Genomic DNA, 18,690 nt, shown 5'->3' on the forward strand with positions numbered 1-18,690 from the left:
TCTTACTGAAAAAGACAGAAAACAAGTGGAAAGTGAAGGACACCAGCTGAGAGGGAGACAAGTCCTTCAGGGAGACGCACACACAGTCACACACAAACACACTTTTTGGAAGCTCTTTTGGATCCAAAAATAGGATTTTTAAACACGGGGGGGGGGGGGGGGGGGGATGAGGGGAACAGGTACCACTCACTTCACATAGCTACCTTTCTTTTTTTTAGCGCGTCCAGCTAAAACAAGAAGCATGAGCAGCAGTTACACAGCAGCAGAAGCCGGCATGTACAGCATGAAGAAGCTTGCAGCGTCAGCCATTACGATCACATGAGGCACTTAAAGAATTATGCAGAAAAAAAAGAAATAGCTGCAGCTCTTTGAGAGGAAGAAGTGCCCATTTCTGTGGCTATCAAACAGGCAGCAGAGGTAGCAGCGACAGGCAGTGATAGGAAATATATATATGTATGTTTTTTTTTCTGTAGAGAGCACTTACTGTCAGTTCCTGAGCAGTCACTGGCTGACTCAATCTTCTCCCTGGAAGAGGCAAGCGTTAAAAGACTTACAGCCAGAACACACTATTGACTTAGCAGCTGAGAGGATATTGATGTATGGAGGAGAACGTGGGAAATATATGTGCTGCTGGCAAGAGTTTTCAGAATGGACTCACTGTTGTGTGTGTGTGTGTGTGTGTGTGTGTGGGGGGGGGGGGGGGGGGGGGTGTTTTAGCACAATCACAGTACCTACCACACTTAGATCTGCTTCATGATAAAATAGAGAAATGGAAAATTCACTTTCTACATCACGAGATGTTTACAGTAAGACAGCGTAAATAGAATAACTGGGAGTTTTTGACAATGATATACCGTAAAATCTGGTATATAAGATGCACTCCGTTTTTTGAAGGTTGCTCCGATAAAAAAAAAAAAGTTGAAACTTTCTTCCCGCCTGACGATTTCTATCGTGTTCAGTGAAGTCCTCAACATGCAGTTTGTGAGCCGCCTGTTTTCTCTTTGCGGAGTTTGCTCTCCTACTAGCTACAGTACGGCAGTCGAGCCCTCAGCCTGCTGCAGGGAATGTTGTGGACCCCTAGCTAGCCTGCGAGCTCTCTGCCCGACTCTGCTGGTCGCTCTTTAACTTTAATATAGGAACAATATACCACCGTATTCTGTAACTGCATGATTATGACCTCATGATGTGAAAAAGTCGCTCAGCCATACTGGTCTGTGTCGCTGTCTTTCCCAGCACAGTGTGCAATAAGCTTTCAATTGATGCATGGCTTCTGCACCCGTGTGTGTCAGTTTTTAAACTGGTATATTGGTCACACCGGTGTATAAGACTCAGCCAACTTTTAAAATGAAAAAATAGGTATTGAAAGTGCGTCTTATACTCCGGGTTTTACGGTAAGATAAAATAGACTGTATAGTACCTTCAGTGGGGAATATGGATGCTTTTGAACACGGCATTCCTGGGAGAGGAAGTTGTCTGTATATGGAGGGTGTTTCCACATGCATTATTTGTGTGTGTGTGTGTGTGTGTGTGTGTGTGTGTGTGTGTGTGTGTGTGTGTCTCTTACGGGCTTTCCGCCTCAGGCGCTCTGCTCAGCACTCTCTGCAGCAGCCCCGTCAGGCTCGCTATCTGCTTCTCCATGGCCTCCATACGCTCTCTGGATTCACACACACACACACACACACACACACACACACACACACACACACACACACACAGGGCTGTAACAGATGTCTGACACATATTTTGTACATCATTTAAAAAGGCAGAGTATCAAACTCCTCCTTTGGTCTCCCTTTAAGCCTCGTTAAAACGTGGAATAAGTGCTGCTCTGGTTTAATTCTGTGCTTTGCTTCATGATTGATGGTTTCATTGTAAAACTGGTCATGAATAATAATCACTTCTTTTAATAACAGTTTTTAAAACTATCCATGGCTGGAAAATCAGTCAAAATTATAGTTATAATTTCTGCTATTCCTCATTGATTTGGATTATAATAGCACTTGGTCACATTAGCTTTTATGCATTTACGACAGACGTTGTTTAATTTTCAGGGAATTTCAGGGAATTCATTCTTCAGAAAGATCTGTGACATTTGCTCGGAGAGTAAATCGAACCAGAGCGTTTAGTCAACTCTCAGCCTCTGGATTGTTTCCGTGTCTCAACAGAGAATACAAAACTGAAAAGCACAACATGAAGACAGCTTGGTTTCACACACCTCTGCATAAAAAACATCTTCTGCATCAAGTTGTGCGGAAGACGCTGATAGTACAAATGGAAGTCAATAACTGAGCTGTATTGCTAGCTAACCCTTACCCTAGTTAGTTAGCCAATCTCATGCTGGCTATCTGTCACAGGCATGTTATCAACTATAGTAACTAGGGATGTAATGATGCCTTGACGCGAGGTGAGCAGAAAAAGGACGAGACAAAAACAGGGTAACAATACTGCAAGAGACGAGATGCAGCAGGTAAAATGACACCATGCTGTTCTCAGACTTGAAATAACAGAATCACATTTATCTCATAAATAGGACAACAGCTCACCAGGCACAACAGTGGAAATTATGATAGACACTGTATATGAAAAGATGTTGAAGCCTCCAGGTAAAATGATCACCTGAAGGAGACTTCGCTGGGCCGATCTCCTTCCTCAGTCTGCTGATTTTGCCCTGCACCTACAGTACCTCCTTTTTCGGTTGCACCTGAAGAGACTCTTTAGAATCTGTTGTTTACTTTCCAGTTACTTCATTGCATTGAAAGTCTGTTTTTTGTCTAAAAAATTAACATGCAAATGAAACCAAAGTGACCCTGACTTCAGAACGCACTATGATAACAGAAATATCCCGATAATTTAACACTCACTACGCCCTAAATCCTCTCCAGCAGGACTCTCTTGGCAATATACCTGAGGTTTGAAACCAGTTGTCTACAAACCAAAGGGTATTGTGTGATGTAAAATACCTGGCCGTTGAATAGGTTATATATTTGTGGTTATATTTGCATATGAAATTAATCTGTTGGTGAATAACAGAATGCATTCAGAGGTTATTAAGGAGGCTTTTTTTTTTTTACCTGGTCTCTGTTTCATTCCCCATCAGAGGTGATCCGAAGCCTCCAGTGCTCCCTCCCTCTCCTCCAGGACCGGCCATCAAACAGAGCTGCTCCGAGGTCAGTCCTAACCCCGGACCCTGGCCCCGAGATTTGGGACTGTCCCCGAACACCGACGAGGTCACAGAGTCCCTCCTCAAACTCTGCCTGCCAGGAGAGCCTCGTCCCGGCATGGTGCCCCCGTAAGAATCCCTCATGTCGGGGATCTTCTGAGGGGAGGACGGCTGAGGCACACGCAGCCCCATGGCCAACATGGACGCGGCGTAGGCGTCGTTGTAAAGCGGCCCTCCTGGTCTGTAGAGGGCGCCACTTTCCATTAGCTCTCCCTGTAAAGCAGCTGCTGTGTAAGAGGTGAGAGAACGCATCGATCCGGCGCCTCCCCCTCCTCCCCCGCCTCCTCCTCTGCGGTATAAGGAGCCGTAGGGGTCTGCTCGGGCCGGTAGAGGGGAGTGAGGACCTCCTGCCAGACTTAGACGACTTGATTCTTGGCCCAGAGAGTAGGGGTCGGCGTAGATCCCCCCTCCCCCACGCTCGTCGCCCCGCAGCAGCACCATGCTCCTGGACCCCCCCACTTCATCATCGGGCTTCACATCCCTGCGCTCCAGGATGGCGCTGGAGGAGGCGCAGAAGGCCTGCTGGGTGTGGTGGGGCTGGTGGAGCTGTGGTTGCTGGTGGGGAGAGGAGTGGTGAGACTGGGAGTGTTGGTGGGGGTGAGGGTGAGGGTGTGGGTGTGGGTGTGGGTGAGGCAAGGAGTGAGTGTGGTGGGCCGGGCCGGCGTAGGAAGAAGGCCTGCCGCCGCTGTAGAGGAGTCGGGCGCGGGACGGCGAGCCCTGGGGTGAGGCGGAGGAGGATGAATGCTGGGAGGACATGGGCGGGTTGCTGAGGCGGCGGTTGGGTGGAGAGTCCTGAGGAGCGTACACCATCTCCCTCTACGGAGAAATAACAGAACAGAAACAGAACCTGTTCCTATCAAGACTCTCAGAGCAGATCATCGATATTAACCGGCTTGAAAAATGAGCCAAAATGATTTTTTAATTCATTTTTTACATTTATTAATCCCTTTACTGAGAGTTGAATTTGAATTTATTTATTTTAATAGGGACAATGCAATTTAATATAATTTCAATACAAAGCATGAAACTGATGTTCTGCATAAAGAGGATACAGCTGTTGTTAATTTCCAACTTGTGTCCCCAGTTGGGCCTTTGTGTAAACAAACAGATTAAAATGTACAACATTCAGTTACATAAAACCCCATAACACTTTATGAGGATATTAAAATACATGTACAACAATACAAATGTTATAAAGCAGTTTAAAATAAAGTTTTAAGATACTAATTAAAAGTGGGTACAGCTCTGGTTTGCTTTCAGCATTTCACCTGTTTTGTAAAAGAGTTTAAGTCCAAGATTCATTTTATTTCAGGTGTTTAATGTGTTCCAGAGTTTACAGCCTTTGATGGAGAAGGCTGATTGACCAAACGTAGATCTATGAAGTTGTACGCTACAGTTTCCACTCGTTACCTTGCTTCTCGTTACCCTGTTTCCGTCCTGTCTTTGAACACATCTGGAGAGAGGTTCAGGGGCCAGATTGTTGATACATTTAAAAACAAGTTTGAGGAAACATAAATGCATAAAGCTCTCAAAACTGAGTAGGTTGTGTTTTTTTCAGACAGTGACAGTGATGCCACCGGACAGGTGCTTCTAACACACATAGGCCTGACATACAAACATGCACAAACAGGAAATGTGGACATGCATTGGTGGAGAGATGTCAGAGTGGGGCTGCTACACAGGGAGCGTGCCAGAGATGCTGGGGTTGGTGGCAGTACTCTGGAAGTGACCTGGCACCTGTCCAGTCATTCCTTGTCCACGCTGAAATTACATAATTAACCCCAGACTCCAACTCTCTTAAAATCTCATTAAGATGTCTGACAAGAAGTTTATTTTCATGTGTCTCCGTTTGTTTATCTGTTCGTCTGCAGGATTAAGTAAACAACTAACGTCCTGTTCTTCATGAAATGTAATGAAAGGATGTTGCATGGATCAAGGAAAGAACCCATTAAACTTTGTCAGACTCATGAACGAGCAATAAAAGCAGATCCCACTTACAAACAAGGCCTTAGGGGGGGGGGCTTGCACTCCACATTGCCCCCCTCTTACCCTTTGTATTCAGAAAGTACTCACAAGGACTTTTCTAAAAATATGTTTTATGTCACAATAATTCGGTGCAATTTACTGAAACATTTTACAGCCATTCAGAGATTGTGTTTCAAGATTGACAGGAAAGACTCCAGATTGGCTCTTTAGTGTGCTTTGGGTTGCACTTGATCACTTATTGACGGACTGAGCTTGAAGGGATTATCTTTTGGCATCAATCCCAAATGTCAGAGAGAGAGAAAGAGAGAGAGGAGATGGGGGACAAAGCTGAAAACCCTGCGTGTCATTCTTCCAGCCAGGAGTAAAAGATACAAGGAGACAGCAACAAAAGAAGACAACACTGGAATTGCTTGTGACGCATAAAGCTTTCTCCTGGAGACGCTGCAAATTGAAAAACCAATATTTCTACATAATAACCCCAAGGCCTCTTACAACAACACCCTGCGGACGGCCTGGCAGCAGACTAATGACTCGAGTGCCATCATCTTCCATCTTGTAACCAAGCAACGGCCTCGTATCGACACTTTGCTTTAACTGCGATGAGGACATGCAGACATTTTTTATTCCGCCTCCAATAGCCCCCTGATGTCACAAGAAGACTCTTGCAGGTAAATTCCCCCGAAGCGCTCGTCTCAAAGCGGCGTTCAAGCTTGTGAAACAAAAAGCTGCCAATCAATCTCGTCCTCAACCTGCGATGTGTCCGCCGCTCTCAGGCCCTCTGATGGCCCCGCAGTAATCCCGGTCATGCTTTCATGGTCTGCAGTCAGGGAATAATCTTGACTCTGCTGGCTGTGGTTCAATAAGGCTCACACACAAACACACACACACACACACACATGTCCTAGTCGGTCACCTTGACACAGGCAGAAGCAGCGATGCACCTCAAACACATAAAATCTCCAAGGTGAGCCCGCTGGTTTGATAAGGCCGTAAAATGCTCAGAGGATTTCAGAGCCACGCTCAGACTGAAGACGAGAGAGGCGACAAACTGACCTCTAAAACATTAGCAGGCGGCTGGGAATCGTGCACACGGGCAGGCGGAAAAGCAATCACACACCCGAGCATGTAAACAAAAGGGCCCTGGGGTGTTTGATTGACGGCAGCAGAAACGACAAATGTGTCAAAAAGTGGCCTGCTGTCGACAGCGCTCACTTCATCTCAGCTGTTTAACATGCAGATTCAAATGTTTCCACAGCGTGCACGCTTGCATATGTCTGCGTCCCTGTAATGTAATTTATCCAGTTCATAATTTATCTTATTCTATAAAAGCAGCATTCTCTAACACTTTAAATTACCGCTTTCTCATTTCCATAATCGCTCTGTAATTAGACGGCAACAAAATGTAAGGTCTCGTAAAGACAACACAAAACAGTGCAAAATTGAATGACATTATCCACTCTGTCTATCAACCGCAAACGCTTTATTTGGCTCCAGCTGTAACCGAATGCATAGAGCATTAGTAATCATGCTAATCAGCCCCGATGCCACAGTCACTCTGCCGGCAGCCGACTGATGAATTAAGATAAATCCCGAAGTGTCTCATCAATTAGAGCTCGGCACAGAACAGAACGGGAGGGATGTTTCAGGTACTGAGAATACAGCCAGGACGAGGAGATAAGACACAAAACACTTCTGAAAACAACAGTGTGTAAACTCTGCTGCCCGGGTCACTCAGTGGAAAAACAATAACAGAAGATGTAGTTTGATAATAAGCATGAAGAAGCGTGGGATCGTGGGAGATGTTGTCTTGAGTATTAAAGAACTCTTATCGCTGAGGAAAATCTGAGAGGGGAAGAAATCATCTTCATGGATAATGGAAGGAAGTGTAAAATAAATTAAAGTATAATTAACTAAAGTAACCAGATGGTAATTTTATTAATTATTGAAATATATCACATTCAAACTGAGTGAGTCCTAAATGAACGTTATAAAGCAATGGATGCCGAACAATTATTAACAGCTCGATGAGGAGAAAACACAGGTTTTAAATGTTGCCCAGGAGAAGTAAAAGTACTTCTGACTACTCAAAGAGCTTTTACACCGCAGGTCACACCGACACATTCACACACTGATGGTAGAGGCTGCTGAGTGAAGAGACCATCAGTAGTTACTCATCCATTCATACACCTCCGACGAAGCAGCAGGAGCAACATGGGGTTAAGTGTCTTGCTCAAGGACACATCAACATGTTGCTGTGTCCTTGAGCAACTGGGTATCAAACCCAGACCTTCCAGTTGAGAGACGACCGACTGAGCCACAGCCGCCCCCTCCTCTTTCAATCCTGCAGAACATGGGTTCCTTCTCCCATGCTGCCCCCCTCAAGTCTAGGATTTATTTTTTTGTTTTTTGTTGCACAGCCTCATTAAAGAACTCACCAAATCATGGTTTTTTTTTCCATCTATGAAATATAAGTAAAACCGAGATCTCTACTTCCCACTGCTGAACAGGAGATGCTCATACATGCCTTCATTTCATCGCACATTGATTGCTGTAATTGCTCTTCACCTCTCTCAATATGTCTGCCCTCAGGCGCCTTGACTGCAGAACGCTGCAGCGACGGTTAACAAGGTCAAACAAACAGTTCATCACAGATAAACTCGTGTACTTCGATCCCTTCACTGGCTCCTCTTTACATTTAGAATCCTCACTCTCACTTACAGATCTCTACACGGTCAGGCTCCAGGTAACCCCCATCCTTTGGTTTTTATATTTGACTTTAGCGCCCCACCCATATACTGGATCGGGTATATAAAGGTAGGGCTGGGAAACATATCGAGTTTTTAAGATATATGGATATATTTCCACAAGATATAGGGTAAGACAATATCATTAATATCGATGTAGTTTATGTTGCATTAAAATAACGTTAGAGGTGGCAGGTCACCTTTTTCTCATCTCACTGATGATGACTGACTGTCTGTCCCTCTTAACCCTGCTCCTCCTCTCTCTCTCTTTTATTGTATTTAAGGAACATTTTTATTTTAGAATATTACTTTTTAAATTCACAAACAGGTAGTTTGTTTTTCATGTGTTTTCACTGTTAATAAAATACATATCGATATATATCGAGTATCACCATTCAGCTAATCAGCATCAAGATGTTAGTTTGGGTCCATATCGCCCAGCCCTTTATAAAGGTAAACACTCCAAATGTAGAGGGAGAAAACAAGCACCATATTTTAATCACGATCCTGTGGGGCTATTATCTATAGCCAATTCTTGCTTGCCAAGTTTCTAGTCGGACAGTAAACGAAGGCAATGCACCAAACAGGAAGTCCAGAAATGGCCAGAAATCCTGAATAGCTTTCCACTGGTGACACTGGAAGCCATGGAAAGTTGGCTGTTTGATCTCCTGACAATTTAGCCTCTTGACTCTGAGAATTCCCCAAACTGCAGGTCAGCATACTGCACTGCCGTATGTGTGTACCTGAGTGAAGGTGAACAATTGTAATGCTTTCTCTCCTTCAGGTTAAAAGCTCTGTCCCATTTACTACGACTACTACTTCCCCTCTCTGCATCCCTGACCCCGTCCTCACATGAACCAGACCTCACTCCATCATCTCTGAACAGCTTTTGATGATATTTCTCAGGCTGCAGGCATCCTGTCGAGTCAGCACCCCCGCCATGTGAAGGACTGGCTCTGATCCAGGAGCAGTAGTGCTGGAGTAAGGTCTCATGATTCACTCACACCTTCTCAGAGAGCAAACAAGTCCAACTTATGCTTGGACACATTATTTTAAAGTCCAACTGGTGTTTGCAAACTGAAATAATATCAGAGTCACGTAGGAGGGGGATTCTGATGAGGAAGAGGAATATCTGGAGGGAATAAGAGAATGTGTTATTCTCAGGATGGTTCGGTTGGATCGGCCGCCGAGCGGAAAGAGACAAGTGTGTGTCTCGCTCTCTAATCTATGAGTCATGAAGCAGCTGCACAGAAAGTGAATCGGCAATGAAGGGAAAGGTGACTGTAACGGAGGCAGAATCCTTTTCCTGGCGTCAGATTACAATTTTGGCACCAAATTATACAAAAATCAAATATATTGAAACCTCACAGATACTGTACAATCTCTGAGTTTCACTCTTTTCTGAGGAACTGTGATTGGACCTTCCTTCTGCAGAGACGATTCTTGAGTAAAGGGTGACTCAGTAGAATAGAATAGATGTTTATTGCCATTTGCACAGGTACAGGACAGTACAGGTACCTTGGAATTTTTGTGCGTTTCTCCCTGAGTCAGCTTCTACAAAAAAGTTAAAATTATATATAAAATAGAAAAAAAAAGAGGAGAAAAGTACAAATAAAACAAAAAAATAAATAAGTTGTAGTAACAGCTAAGTAAATTAAAATAAACTGTACAGAAGCTATACACTGTATTAAAGCTAAGGGGGGGGGGGGCACTGTACAATGAGATGAAAATATAAATATGTTTTCTTGTCTCTACTTTCTACATCTCTTATTGCACCTCAGGTTATTGCACACATATTTTTTTTCTTGTGCCCACACACAAAGATGGCAGGATATCATGAAACACAAACACCTACCCTCAGGTCTCCGTTGGCCAGGTGTGGGTTGTGGTGTCCGGGGTAGGTGCCGTAGATCGGCTCTTTGCAGTAAATCTTAATTACGCAGCGGTCCTGAACGTCCCGCGGGTCCTCCAGCTCGTAGAAGACGTTGCGGGTCTCATCTTTGATCAGCAGAGCCGTGCTGGGGGACCTGAACATCGATAGTCATCAGAGCAACAACACAAACATCAACACTTTGATAAATAGTCCATCCAAAGACGAACCCAGCTCCTGTTAGCGGCTAATAATCACACGCAGCTGCAGACGAGGAGGCCGATTAGAAGACCTTAAAGTGAAAGAGGCGCTGTAATGAAAAAATCAACTGGATGTAGTCTCATATTGATTTAATGAGAAGTTTAATATTCATCAGGTTTGAATTCCTGCAGATAGAAACTGCAGGAACGCCGAGCCGTTTCAGGGTCGATTACACAGATTATCTTTAATCAACAGCTGGATTTCAATGCTTTGAAACTTGTGACCTCTAGATCCAAGCTTCAACATTAGACGCTTTATTTTATTATGTTCTATGTTTTGTTGTCCTGCTTTAAGTACATGTGCCTTGTTAGATGTCACAGCTCTATATTGATGTGTTACCCCCTAACGTCGCCCTCTGTCTTGTGTTTTCTTGTCCTGCTATTAGATTAGAGATGTTTATATTAATGACTAAATATCAGCATTTTAGGGAGTATGCAGAAATCCTTGAATACTGCACAAGGCCTTGAGTTATACAGCTTTACTTTTTGAAGTGAAAATGAACAAATAATCTTGTTTTTTAAGTCACTACTGAATACGCAAGCAAGCTCGGCTGACTACCTCCAGGATGTACCACCGGTAGAAAACAAGCTAACTGTAAGTAGAGGAACATAAAGATTGCACCCTCAAATTCTGACACTTACGGGCGTGTTGTAGAAATAAATAATTCATAAATCACAGCAAAACTTTTTAAACTATACAAGGCTAAACATGCTTCTGTTTTCAGCAAATTACAAAGTAAAGGTAAAACTGAAGAAGCTGAAAAGATAGTTGCTGCTCGAACAAATCTGCAGAACATTCTGTGAAGTATTTGTTGTATCACTTAAATTTTATATTTCATATTTCAGTGTCCTTGAAAGCAACAAAATATAACATTTCCATCTTAAAATCATAGTTTCAAAGTTGACCTAACACTACATTCAACAGGCAGAAGAGCGTCTCTCTCATGTCCACTGATCGCCCCGGTTGTCTTATCACTTTGTAGGATTGTCAGCGGTAAGAAGTGCATACGGTGTTAGCGCACTAGCCAGTTAGCTGTTTGATACAACAGCTGAGGCTAAGAGGAAGAGGGCGATGACGGGTGAAGCCAAGAAGAGAAACTGAACTATGTGTTTTACAACAGTGCAGTTGCACTCAGAGATCAAATCAAATACTTGCATATTGTTTCTTTAATTCATCGTTCCATGACTGTTGTATTTGGCATCAAAACTGTGATTGTGTTTGGGTCCACTTTTGGCCTGAACGTCTCCATTTCACTCCTCGTTTAGCTTCATCGATTTTATCTGTTTGTTTTTATTCTGCCCTGTTTTCATTCTCCATGTTTTTACAGAATTGAATATTTTCATGTCCGTGTCTGAGGAAGAAAACAAGGAGTCACTTAGACTGCTGCCCTTCTGATTGATTTATAAAACCTGACACTAAATGAAGTGTGAACGTGGCGCTGCTGTCGTTTAAGGAAAATCAATGAACATGTAGACAGTTCAGTACGTCATGTAAACACACACACAGTCAGGTTGAGGTAGCGCAGGCGTACCTGAGCATGGCCATGGTGAGCCTCTGGGGGAACATGTGCACGATGAGCGCCCTCAGAGTGTCCAGGCTGGTCAGCTCGTGGGTCAGGTGCACCCTGCGAGTCTCCTCCCCGAGCTGCAGGAACAAGATCCCTGCATGTTTGGAGGAGGAGGAGGAGGAGGAGGAGGAGGAGGAGGAGGAGGAGCAATGAGGGAGAAGACATGAAGCAGGGTGAAGAGGGGGTGATGACGTTTAGAGTGAGGGAGGAACAGAGAGAGTGGAAGGAAAATCTGTCACCTCAACATAGTTTGTGTAGAGTACCTGTGACCACATCATCCCCCAGTCATTCATAACCTCCACTGGCTCCCCATCCCCCATCCTCTTTAAACTCCTCAGCATCACCTATAAAACCCTCCATAACCTGGCTCCTCCCCCTCTACCTGTCTGACCTCCTCCACCGGCACACTCCCATCAGCACTCTCAGGTCTGTTGATTCAAACCTCCTCAAACCAGTTGCACGTCTTGCCTTTGTTTTGATGCTGGAGCTTCATAGCTCGGTCAAGTCCCATGAAATGACACATAATGATCATTCAGTGTGAGCAGAGAGAATATTCTACTCACACCGAGTGTTCAAACTGTAAATGAGTGTGATAGAAGTGATTAAAAAGAACAGGAACTTTGGTGCACGTTGTTTAAGAGCATGAAGGAACTCCTGTTGGAGTATTTTAGCTGCATCGTATTTCTCCTCTCTCTCTAATGTTGGGGGGAAATAATAACTCTAGAATATGCTCGGTTAAAAAGTTCAATAAATCATCTTTTCCAGCTCCAGCATCAGCTTCCTCCTCCTCCTCCCTCTCCTCCTCCTCTTCCTCCTCCTCCTCCTCCCCCCTCTCCTCCTCCTCCTCTTCCTCCTCCCTCTCCTCCTCCTCTTCCTCCTCCCTCTCCTCCTCCCTCTCCTCCTCCACTTCCTCCTCCCTCTCCTCCTCCTCCCTCTCCTCCTCCTCTTCCTCCTCCTCCTCCCTCTCCTCCTCCTCCTCTTCCTCCTCCCTCTCCTCCTCCTCTTCCTCCTCCCTCTCCTCCTCCCTCTCCTCCTCCACTTCCTCCTCCCTCTCCTCCTCCTCCCTCTCCTCCTTCCTCTCCTCCTCCTCTTCCTCCTTCCTCTCCTCCTCCTCTTCCTCCTCCTCCTCTTCCTCCTCCCTCTCCTCCTCCTCCCTCTCCTCCTTCCTCTCCTCCTCCTCCTCCCTCTCCTCCTCCTCCCTCTCCTCCTCCCTCTCCTCCTCCTCTTCCTCCTCCCTCTCCTCCTCCTCCCTCTCCTCCTTCCTCTCCTCTCCTCCTCCTCCTCTTCCTCCTCCCTCTCCTCTTCCTCCTCCCTCTCCTCCTCCTCCCTCTCCTCCTTCCTCTCCTCCTCCTCTTCCTCCTCCCTCTCCTCTTCTTCCTCCCTCTCCTCTTCCTCCTCCTCCTCCTCCCTCTCCTCCTCCTCCTCTTCCTCCTCCTCTTCCTCCTCCTCTTCCTCCTCCCTCTCCTCCTCTTCCTCCCTCTCCTCCTCCTCCTCCCTCTCTTCCTCTTCCCTCTCCTCCTCTTCCTCCTCCTCCTCCTCCTCCTCTTCCTCCCCTTCCTCTCCCTCCCCCTCCTCCTCCTCTCCCTCTCCTCCTCCTCTCCTCCTCCTCCTCTTCTTCCTCCCTCTCCTCCTCCTCCTCCTCCCTCTCCCCTTCCTCTCCCTCCCCCTCCTCCTCCTCTCCCTCTCCTCCTCCTCTCCTCCTCCTCCTCTTCTTCCTCCCTCTCCTCTTCCTCCTCCTCCTCCTCCCTCTCCTCCTCCTCTTCCTCCTCATATGCGAGGAAGATGTTTTAAAGCAGCAGATGATTTGGCTGCTTGTGTAAGTCATAAATCACAGATGACAGGTAGCTTAGTGAGATCATTAGGAGGCATTAGACAGCTCTGTTTATATTGAGAGTTCCTGAAGGCAGCAGACTGAAGTCTGACTTTGACTTTGAGGGCTGAATCAGGATCACCAGATGTTTACCCATGATGCCTCCAGGCAACTCAATCAGTGATGTAAGAAGACGCGGCTTCGTAAGTCACAACTTGAGCGTCTTGTTTTCTGCTGCTTGTCAAAAAACATCAAATTATGGTTTACATGCAGTGACATGTACAGAACGTGGTTGGCTTGATATGTTGTTTAAATGTATGATCAGCTGATGTTTGTAAACACTAGACAACATGAAAAGCTTATATCAGATGTCGAGAACCGGCTTTGACTCAAAACGATAAGCGACTGAAAAGATGATGAATACATCGTCACAAGTCAGAAAGGCCACCATCACGTCCTCTTCTGCCTTAAAGACAGACGACAACAGAGGCATGAAAATCAGCAGCCGCAGGGAAATTTGAGTGAGCATCTGGGTGGCCGTGTCCTACATCTTTGCTACATGTTTTGCTCTGATACGTCGGCAGATCCTGACGTCAGGTTCTGGACAAGTCTCGCCTGGTTCAGAACAACAGGAAACCACGTCCCGGGATTACAACAACAACTGTTTATCTTGTGTTCAAAACATTTTGATGAGGTTTGGTATGGATCCAACATCGTATAATTATATGAATGTATTTTAAAACAGCAGAATAGATCTCCTTTATGTCAAAGTGTAGCAAAGTGTTTTAGACTTTTTTTCCCTTAAGAAAGTGATCTGACCTGGAGCCCTGAGCTTGGCCTGGCTGGACGAGCGGGCCAGCGGCAGGCTCTGGCGGAGCCGGTTCATCCGGTTGAATCCGATGGGCATGTCAGGCTCCGACATGGTCTCCAGATTTTCAGCCGACGCGAAGGACACCCGGTTGGCCTGGTCTGCGAGAGCCGGCTGTGTTGGGCTGAGGCGGGTCACACGAGGCGTGCGCGACTGCAAGACACAAGACAGGAAGTTAGAAGAGAAGGTAAGAGTGCGCGGTTAAAGAGACGTCAATCCCTCCTGTGAAGTAATCAATGAGATGACAGCAAGAAATGTAGAAGACGGAAACAAAAGCAACAAAATGGCCTCAGGAGATCAAAAAAAAAAAAATACTCAAAACAGCTGCTGAGAGGAGAAAAAGCTTTTAGCACCCAGGAGCACAAAAAAAACACACAGTTCATCTCAGACAAAGAAACCTCGACGTCTTCTTCTCGAGAGGGACGCTGGATCGTGATGATGAAATCAGAGTCGCAACGACGGAGCAAAACGGCCAAAAAAACAGCTCTTCAAAACATTCAGGTCAGAACACGCTGCACTCAGAACAGTCCTCAAAGGTGATGAAAAAAAAAAAGAAAAGATGCTGCTATTTAAATACAAGAATATGAAGAACGTGGAGAGTGTGCAGCCCGTCGTTCACATTGAGAAAATGACAACACAGACGGAAAATAATCAGCAACCAGACAAAACTCAGACTGAGGCTATAACATTCCTCTACATTAAGAGCAAGATTAAAAATCTGTCATTTAATTTCCTTTGAAAAACAGAGAGCGAGAGAGAGAGAGAGTGCCAACTTGAAAATCCAGAGGCGGAGATTTCTACTGTTCAAGAGGAAGAAAGAGAGACAGAACTCTCGCTGGTATTTCACCGGTGCAAAGGAGAAACATTTCAAACTAAAGTGATCTCATGTACGGGGGAAATCATTTAAAGATTTATAAACAAGTAGGAAGGAATCTTAACATCGATTCTTAGAGATGCTACAGAGCCTGAAGCAGCATGATGAGATGTCTTATTAGACTAACGATTTCCCCGCTGCAGCATTTTAAACTAGCTGTGATTTCTTCTTACAGGCTTTTCAAGTTTTCCTCTAAAAAGAGAATGACAATGGTCGATAGATATAAAAGCAGAACAACGCGTTTGAGTGTCTTAATGAATTAAAGAAGGGTCGGACTATAGCAGGTCAAGAGATGAAAGAATGATGTTTTTATGACTCCCAAAAACCACTCGACCCCATAACTCTAAAAGTTTTTACCACTCTGTCATGTTATAATTGGAGGTGGTTCAAGGTCACATATTCTGTAAAACACACTCCACCATGTTCCTCTAACTCTAACATGTGTCTCTAGTCTGTCTACAAACCCCCCAATGATGAGAAAAGTCCATCCTCTCCGTCTTCTACCTGCTCCACTTTTCAGAAAATGTGTGCTCAAACAGGCCGTTTGGAGATTTTCCCTTCATGACATCACAAAGGGCAGTAGCCCCTCCCCCAGGTGGGTGACACTCCCACAGCTAGGTGTTTGTTCTGCCCTCTGAGTCTGCCTTCTCACCGTAAACAATAGGACATGGAGCGAGAAAGACAGAGTACACCCGAGCCCTTCCAGAGAGGGGGCGTGGTCAGACACAGCTCATTTACATATTTAAAGGTACAGACACAGAAACAAGATAGTTAAATCCCACGTTCAGAGAGTCTTGTCTAGATCTTGTGCTTGTGATTCCAGTCTCCTGTGTGGGAGCAGAGCGAGGCTTCAGCCTTCAGAAAGTAATTCAGACGGCCGTGAGGAGTCTTCTGTCTCAGGCAAAGATGCAAAACCTAATGACCGTCGCTTCTGCTGCAAACTCCCCTGATGCTTCTGATGACGCTCCAGCAAGCACCCAGTTTTTTATCCATGTGGACCAAGAGAAAGCTTTGAGTTATGGGAACAACCGGCAAATTGAGCTCTAGTTAAATGTTTGTTTCTGTTTTATTCTGCTTGTTTGAGGACAAAGGCCTCGGAGTCAGTGCAGGAATGCTCTTATAACTCCACAATCTGTAAGAGTGTTATTCATATTTAATATTATTTGTGATATAGTTGTTCTATAAAATGAATGCTTTTGAAACAAGTCATGTTTTATTGTCACTCAAAATGACGGGTAATTACACGGTGTGACCGTATTCTTACGACCCTGTCCACAACGAGAAAGTGTAACGCAACCTCCGGTTAATGTCGGTGACAGTTGTCTATTGGCAGACAAGCCAGAGGGAGTTTAATTTCATGATAGTCAACTCACTAGCAAACGCTGCACAGCAATCATTTAGTTGCAGTTCAAAGATCATCCAAAATGGTTTTGAGGTATGTTTCCCTGTGGTTACATATGGCTTTTTTTAATTCATTATTTTGTGCACGCTTAATGCACAAAACCCTTAACGTGACGTGAATTTGTTTTTACTATTTCAAGTTTCAGATAGATAGATAGATCCTTTAATAATCCTTTACAGGAAATGACAGTGCCACAACATCTTCAAGACAGACATAACACCACACATTTCATAAGATAGCTTCCATACTTAATAAGTTAAAATACAATAAAAAATAGCAGAGGCTTTCAAATGGCAATTAAAATTTAAATCAGAATCTAAAATCTCTCCCAGTTCTGAACACAGATTAAACATAACACCCATGTTTATCTGCAGCTTTTCTCAGCTTCACTGTACGTAAAGAACCAACACATGTGCAGTTAAATGCTAATGAATGAATAAACAAAGCCTCTGTCTATAATGCAGATTACTGCTAATATTCACCTGTCCAATTTGAGCCACTGGGGAGAGTAAATTGTGAAGGACCTCTCATTACAGCGGGACCAGGAGCTGCTGCAGCAGGTTGGCTTTTAATGAATCCTCACTGACAGACATTTTCCAGCCCAGAGAATACAGTAATGAGCTCCCACAGTGCTGTGTCTGAAGCCAAACTCCCAGCTCCTCGTGCATCTGTGGTCTGTGCTCATAGTCCTCACAAGCGTTGTGTGGATGCAGCAGCTTGGCTTCAACAAGCTGAAAGCATCATGCATGGCACTCATCCATGCATGTGCACGCAAACATGTAAGAAAGGTAAACAATCCCGTAAAGAGACATGAAACACATCGCAGACACACGTGCATCTGTTGTACCAAATTATATCGCCGGGGGCTTTGCTGCTTCTGCATAAATAATGTGTTGAAAACGTCCTTTAGAAAGGCTGAACGCGAACACGAGCACCCACACATCTCCTGACGCCCGAGAACAGGCTGACAGATTATGTGCACAGCCTCTCATATGTTTGGAGATTTATGGTCTCTGAGGCTGCTTGTCAGCCAGACGCAGGCACACCTTCTGCCTTCAACAAGGAGCACAAGAAACGAGCCGCCGAAAGAGAGAGAAGAATGCAGCGACTGGGAATTATAAAGTTTGTGTTTAGTGAACGGTGAAGAAAAAAGAGAGCAGAGAGAGGTGAGGAGGAGAGCGTGCCAGAGCTCATGAGCACAGCAGGAACACGGAGAGAGAAGAGAATAACAAACGGGAGAGAGAGAGATACTCAGATCGATGAACTGACACATTCTCTAACTTTCTTATTCAACTTGTCTCTGAGCTGATGTCCTTTTAGTTGTAGTGTTTGGTTTGAAAATCATTTCTGTATGGTCTCTGTTACATCTCCTAATAGACCACATTTTTTGAACTCGTCTAAGTATCAGAAAAAAAAAAGGACTTGGACGGGTCAAGGCGACTTGTGTGTGTGAAGCAACACCTCAGATGATTCCTTATCTGTAGTCTGTGAGTTTTTCTAAGGGAAGTCGGATTGGTTTTTAGGGTCTACGGTTCCCATATTCCACATGTTATTGTCAGTTTGTTCATCAGTCTGGGATGTGCACTGGTCTGATCTCTGACTGGGCCAACTCTAAGTCTGTCCTACTTTTTAAACTCTTCTTTGTCCTACTAACATCAGCACTATTACGCCCACAGTACTAGTGGGTAAAGGGAATTGCAGCTTGCCAGTTCATTTCTGTGCACGTTTCCCTCGAGCATGTCATCCTCATACATGACTTCAACTTGAGCCAGATTTTGTTTGGACCAGTGGTTCAGGACCAAAAAGAGTAGTTTTCAGTGGGTGAGTGGAAAAAAAAAAACCCTGGTCTCAAACAGTCTGTCAAGCGATTTTTTAAACGTGTTTTGTTGTTGGTGGTGGGTCCTGAGGCTAGACATACTGTAACACTAACAACAAGTCTGCTGATCATGGGATGATTCTCAGTACGGGTGGGACAAAATATCTATAAGGTAATCTATAATCGTCCTGACTCAGCAGTGAGATACTATTATTGAATCACTGGTGCCGGATATCGATACTTATTTCCCAGCCAATTGGACTCATCATGTC

General features: G+C 44.8%; 1 protein-coding gene across 3 annotated transcripts in view; it reads right to left on the reverse strand.

Annotated features, from left to right (window-relative positions):
- Positions 1-18,690, reverse strand: part of LOC132955139 (SRC kinase signaling inhibitor 1-like) — an 81,365-nt gene that overhangs the window by 15,006 nt on the left and 47,669 nt on the right. For 2 of the 3 annotated variants that reach the window (XM_061027863.1, XM_061027864.1), the window contains exons 4-10: positions 14,278-14,479; positions 11,613-11,742; positions 9,806-9,977; positions 3,072-4,036; positions 1,565-1,654; positions 485-525; positions 204-227 (exon numbers count right to left, since the gene is read on the reverse strand). In XM_061027863.1, the coding sequence (XP_060883846.1) occupies positions 204-227; positions 485-525; positions 1,565-1,654; positions 3,072-4,036; positions 9,806-9,977; positions 11,613-11,742; positions 14,278-14,479 (1,624 nt within the window). The remainder of the gene's footprint in view (positions 1-203; positions 228-484; positions 526-1,564; positions 1,655-3,071; positions 4,037-9,805; positions 9,978-11,612; positions 11,743-14,277; positions 14,480-18,690) is intronic. The other variant, XM_061027865.1, reaches the window with a different exon arrangement.

This window comes from Labrus mixtus, chromosome 21 (assembly GCF_963584025.1).
Source record: "Labrus mixtus chromosome 21, fLabMix1.1, whole genome shotgun sequence".
Taxonomy (NCBI): Eukaryota; Metazoa; Chordata; class Actinopteri; order Labriformes; family Labridae; genus Labrus; species Labrus mixtus.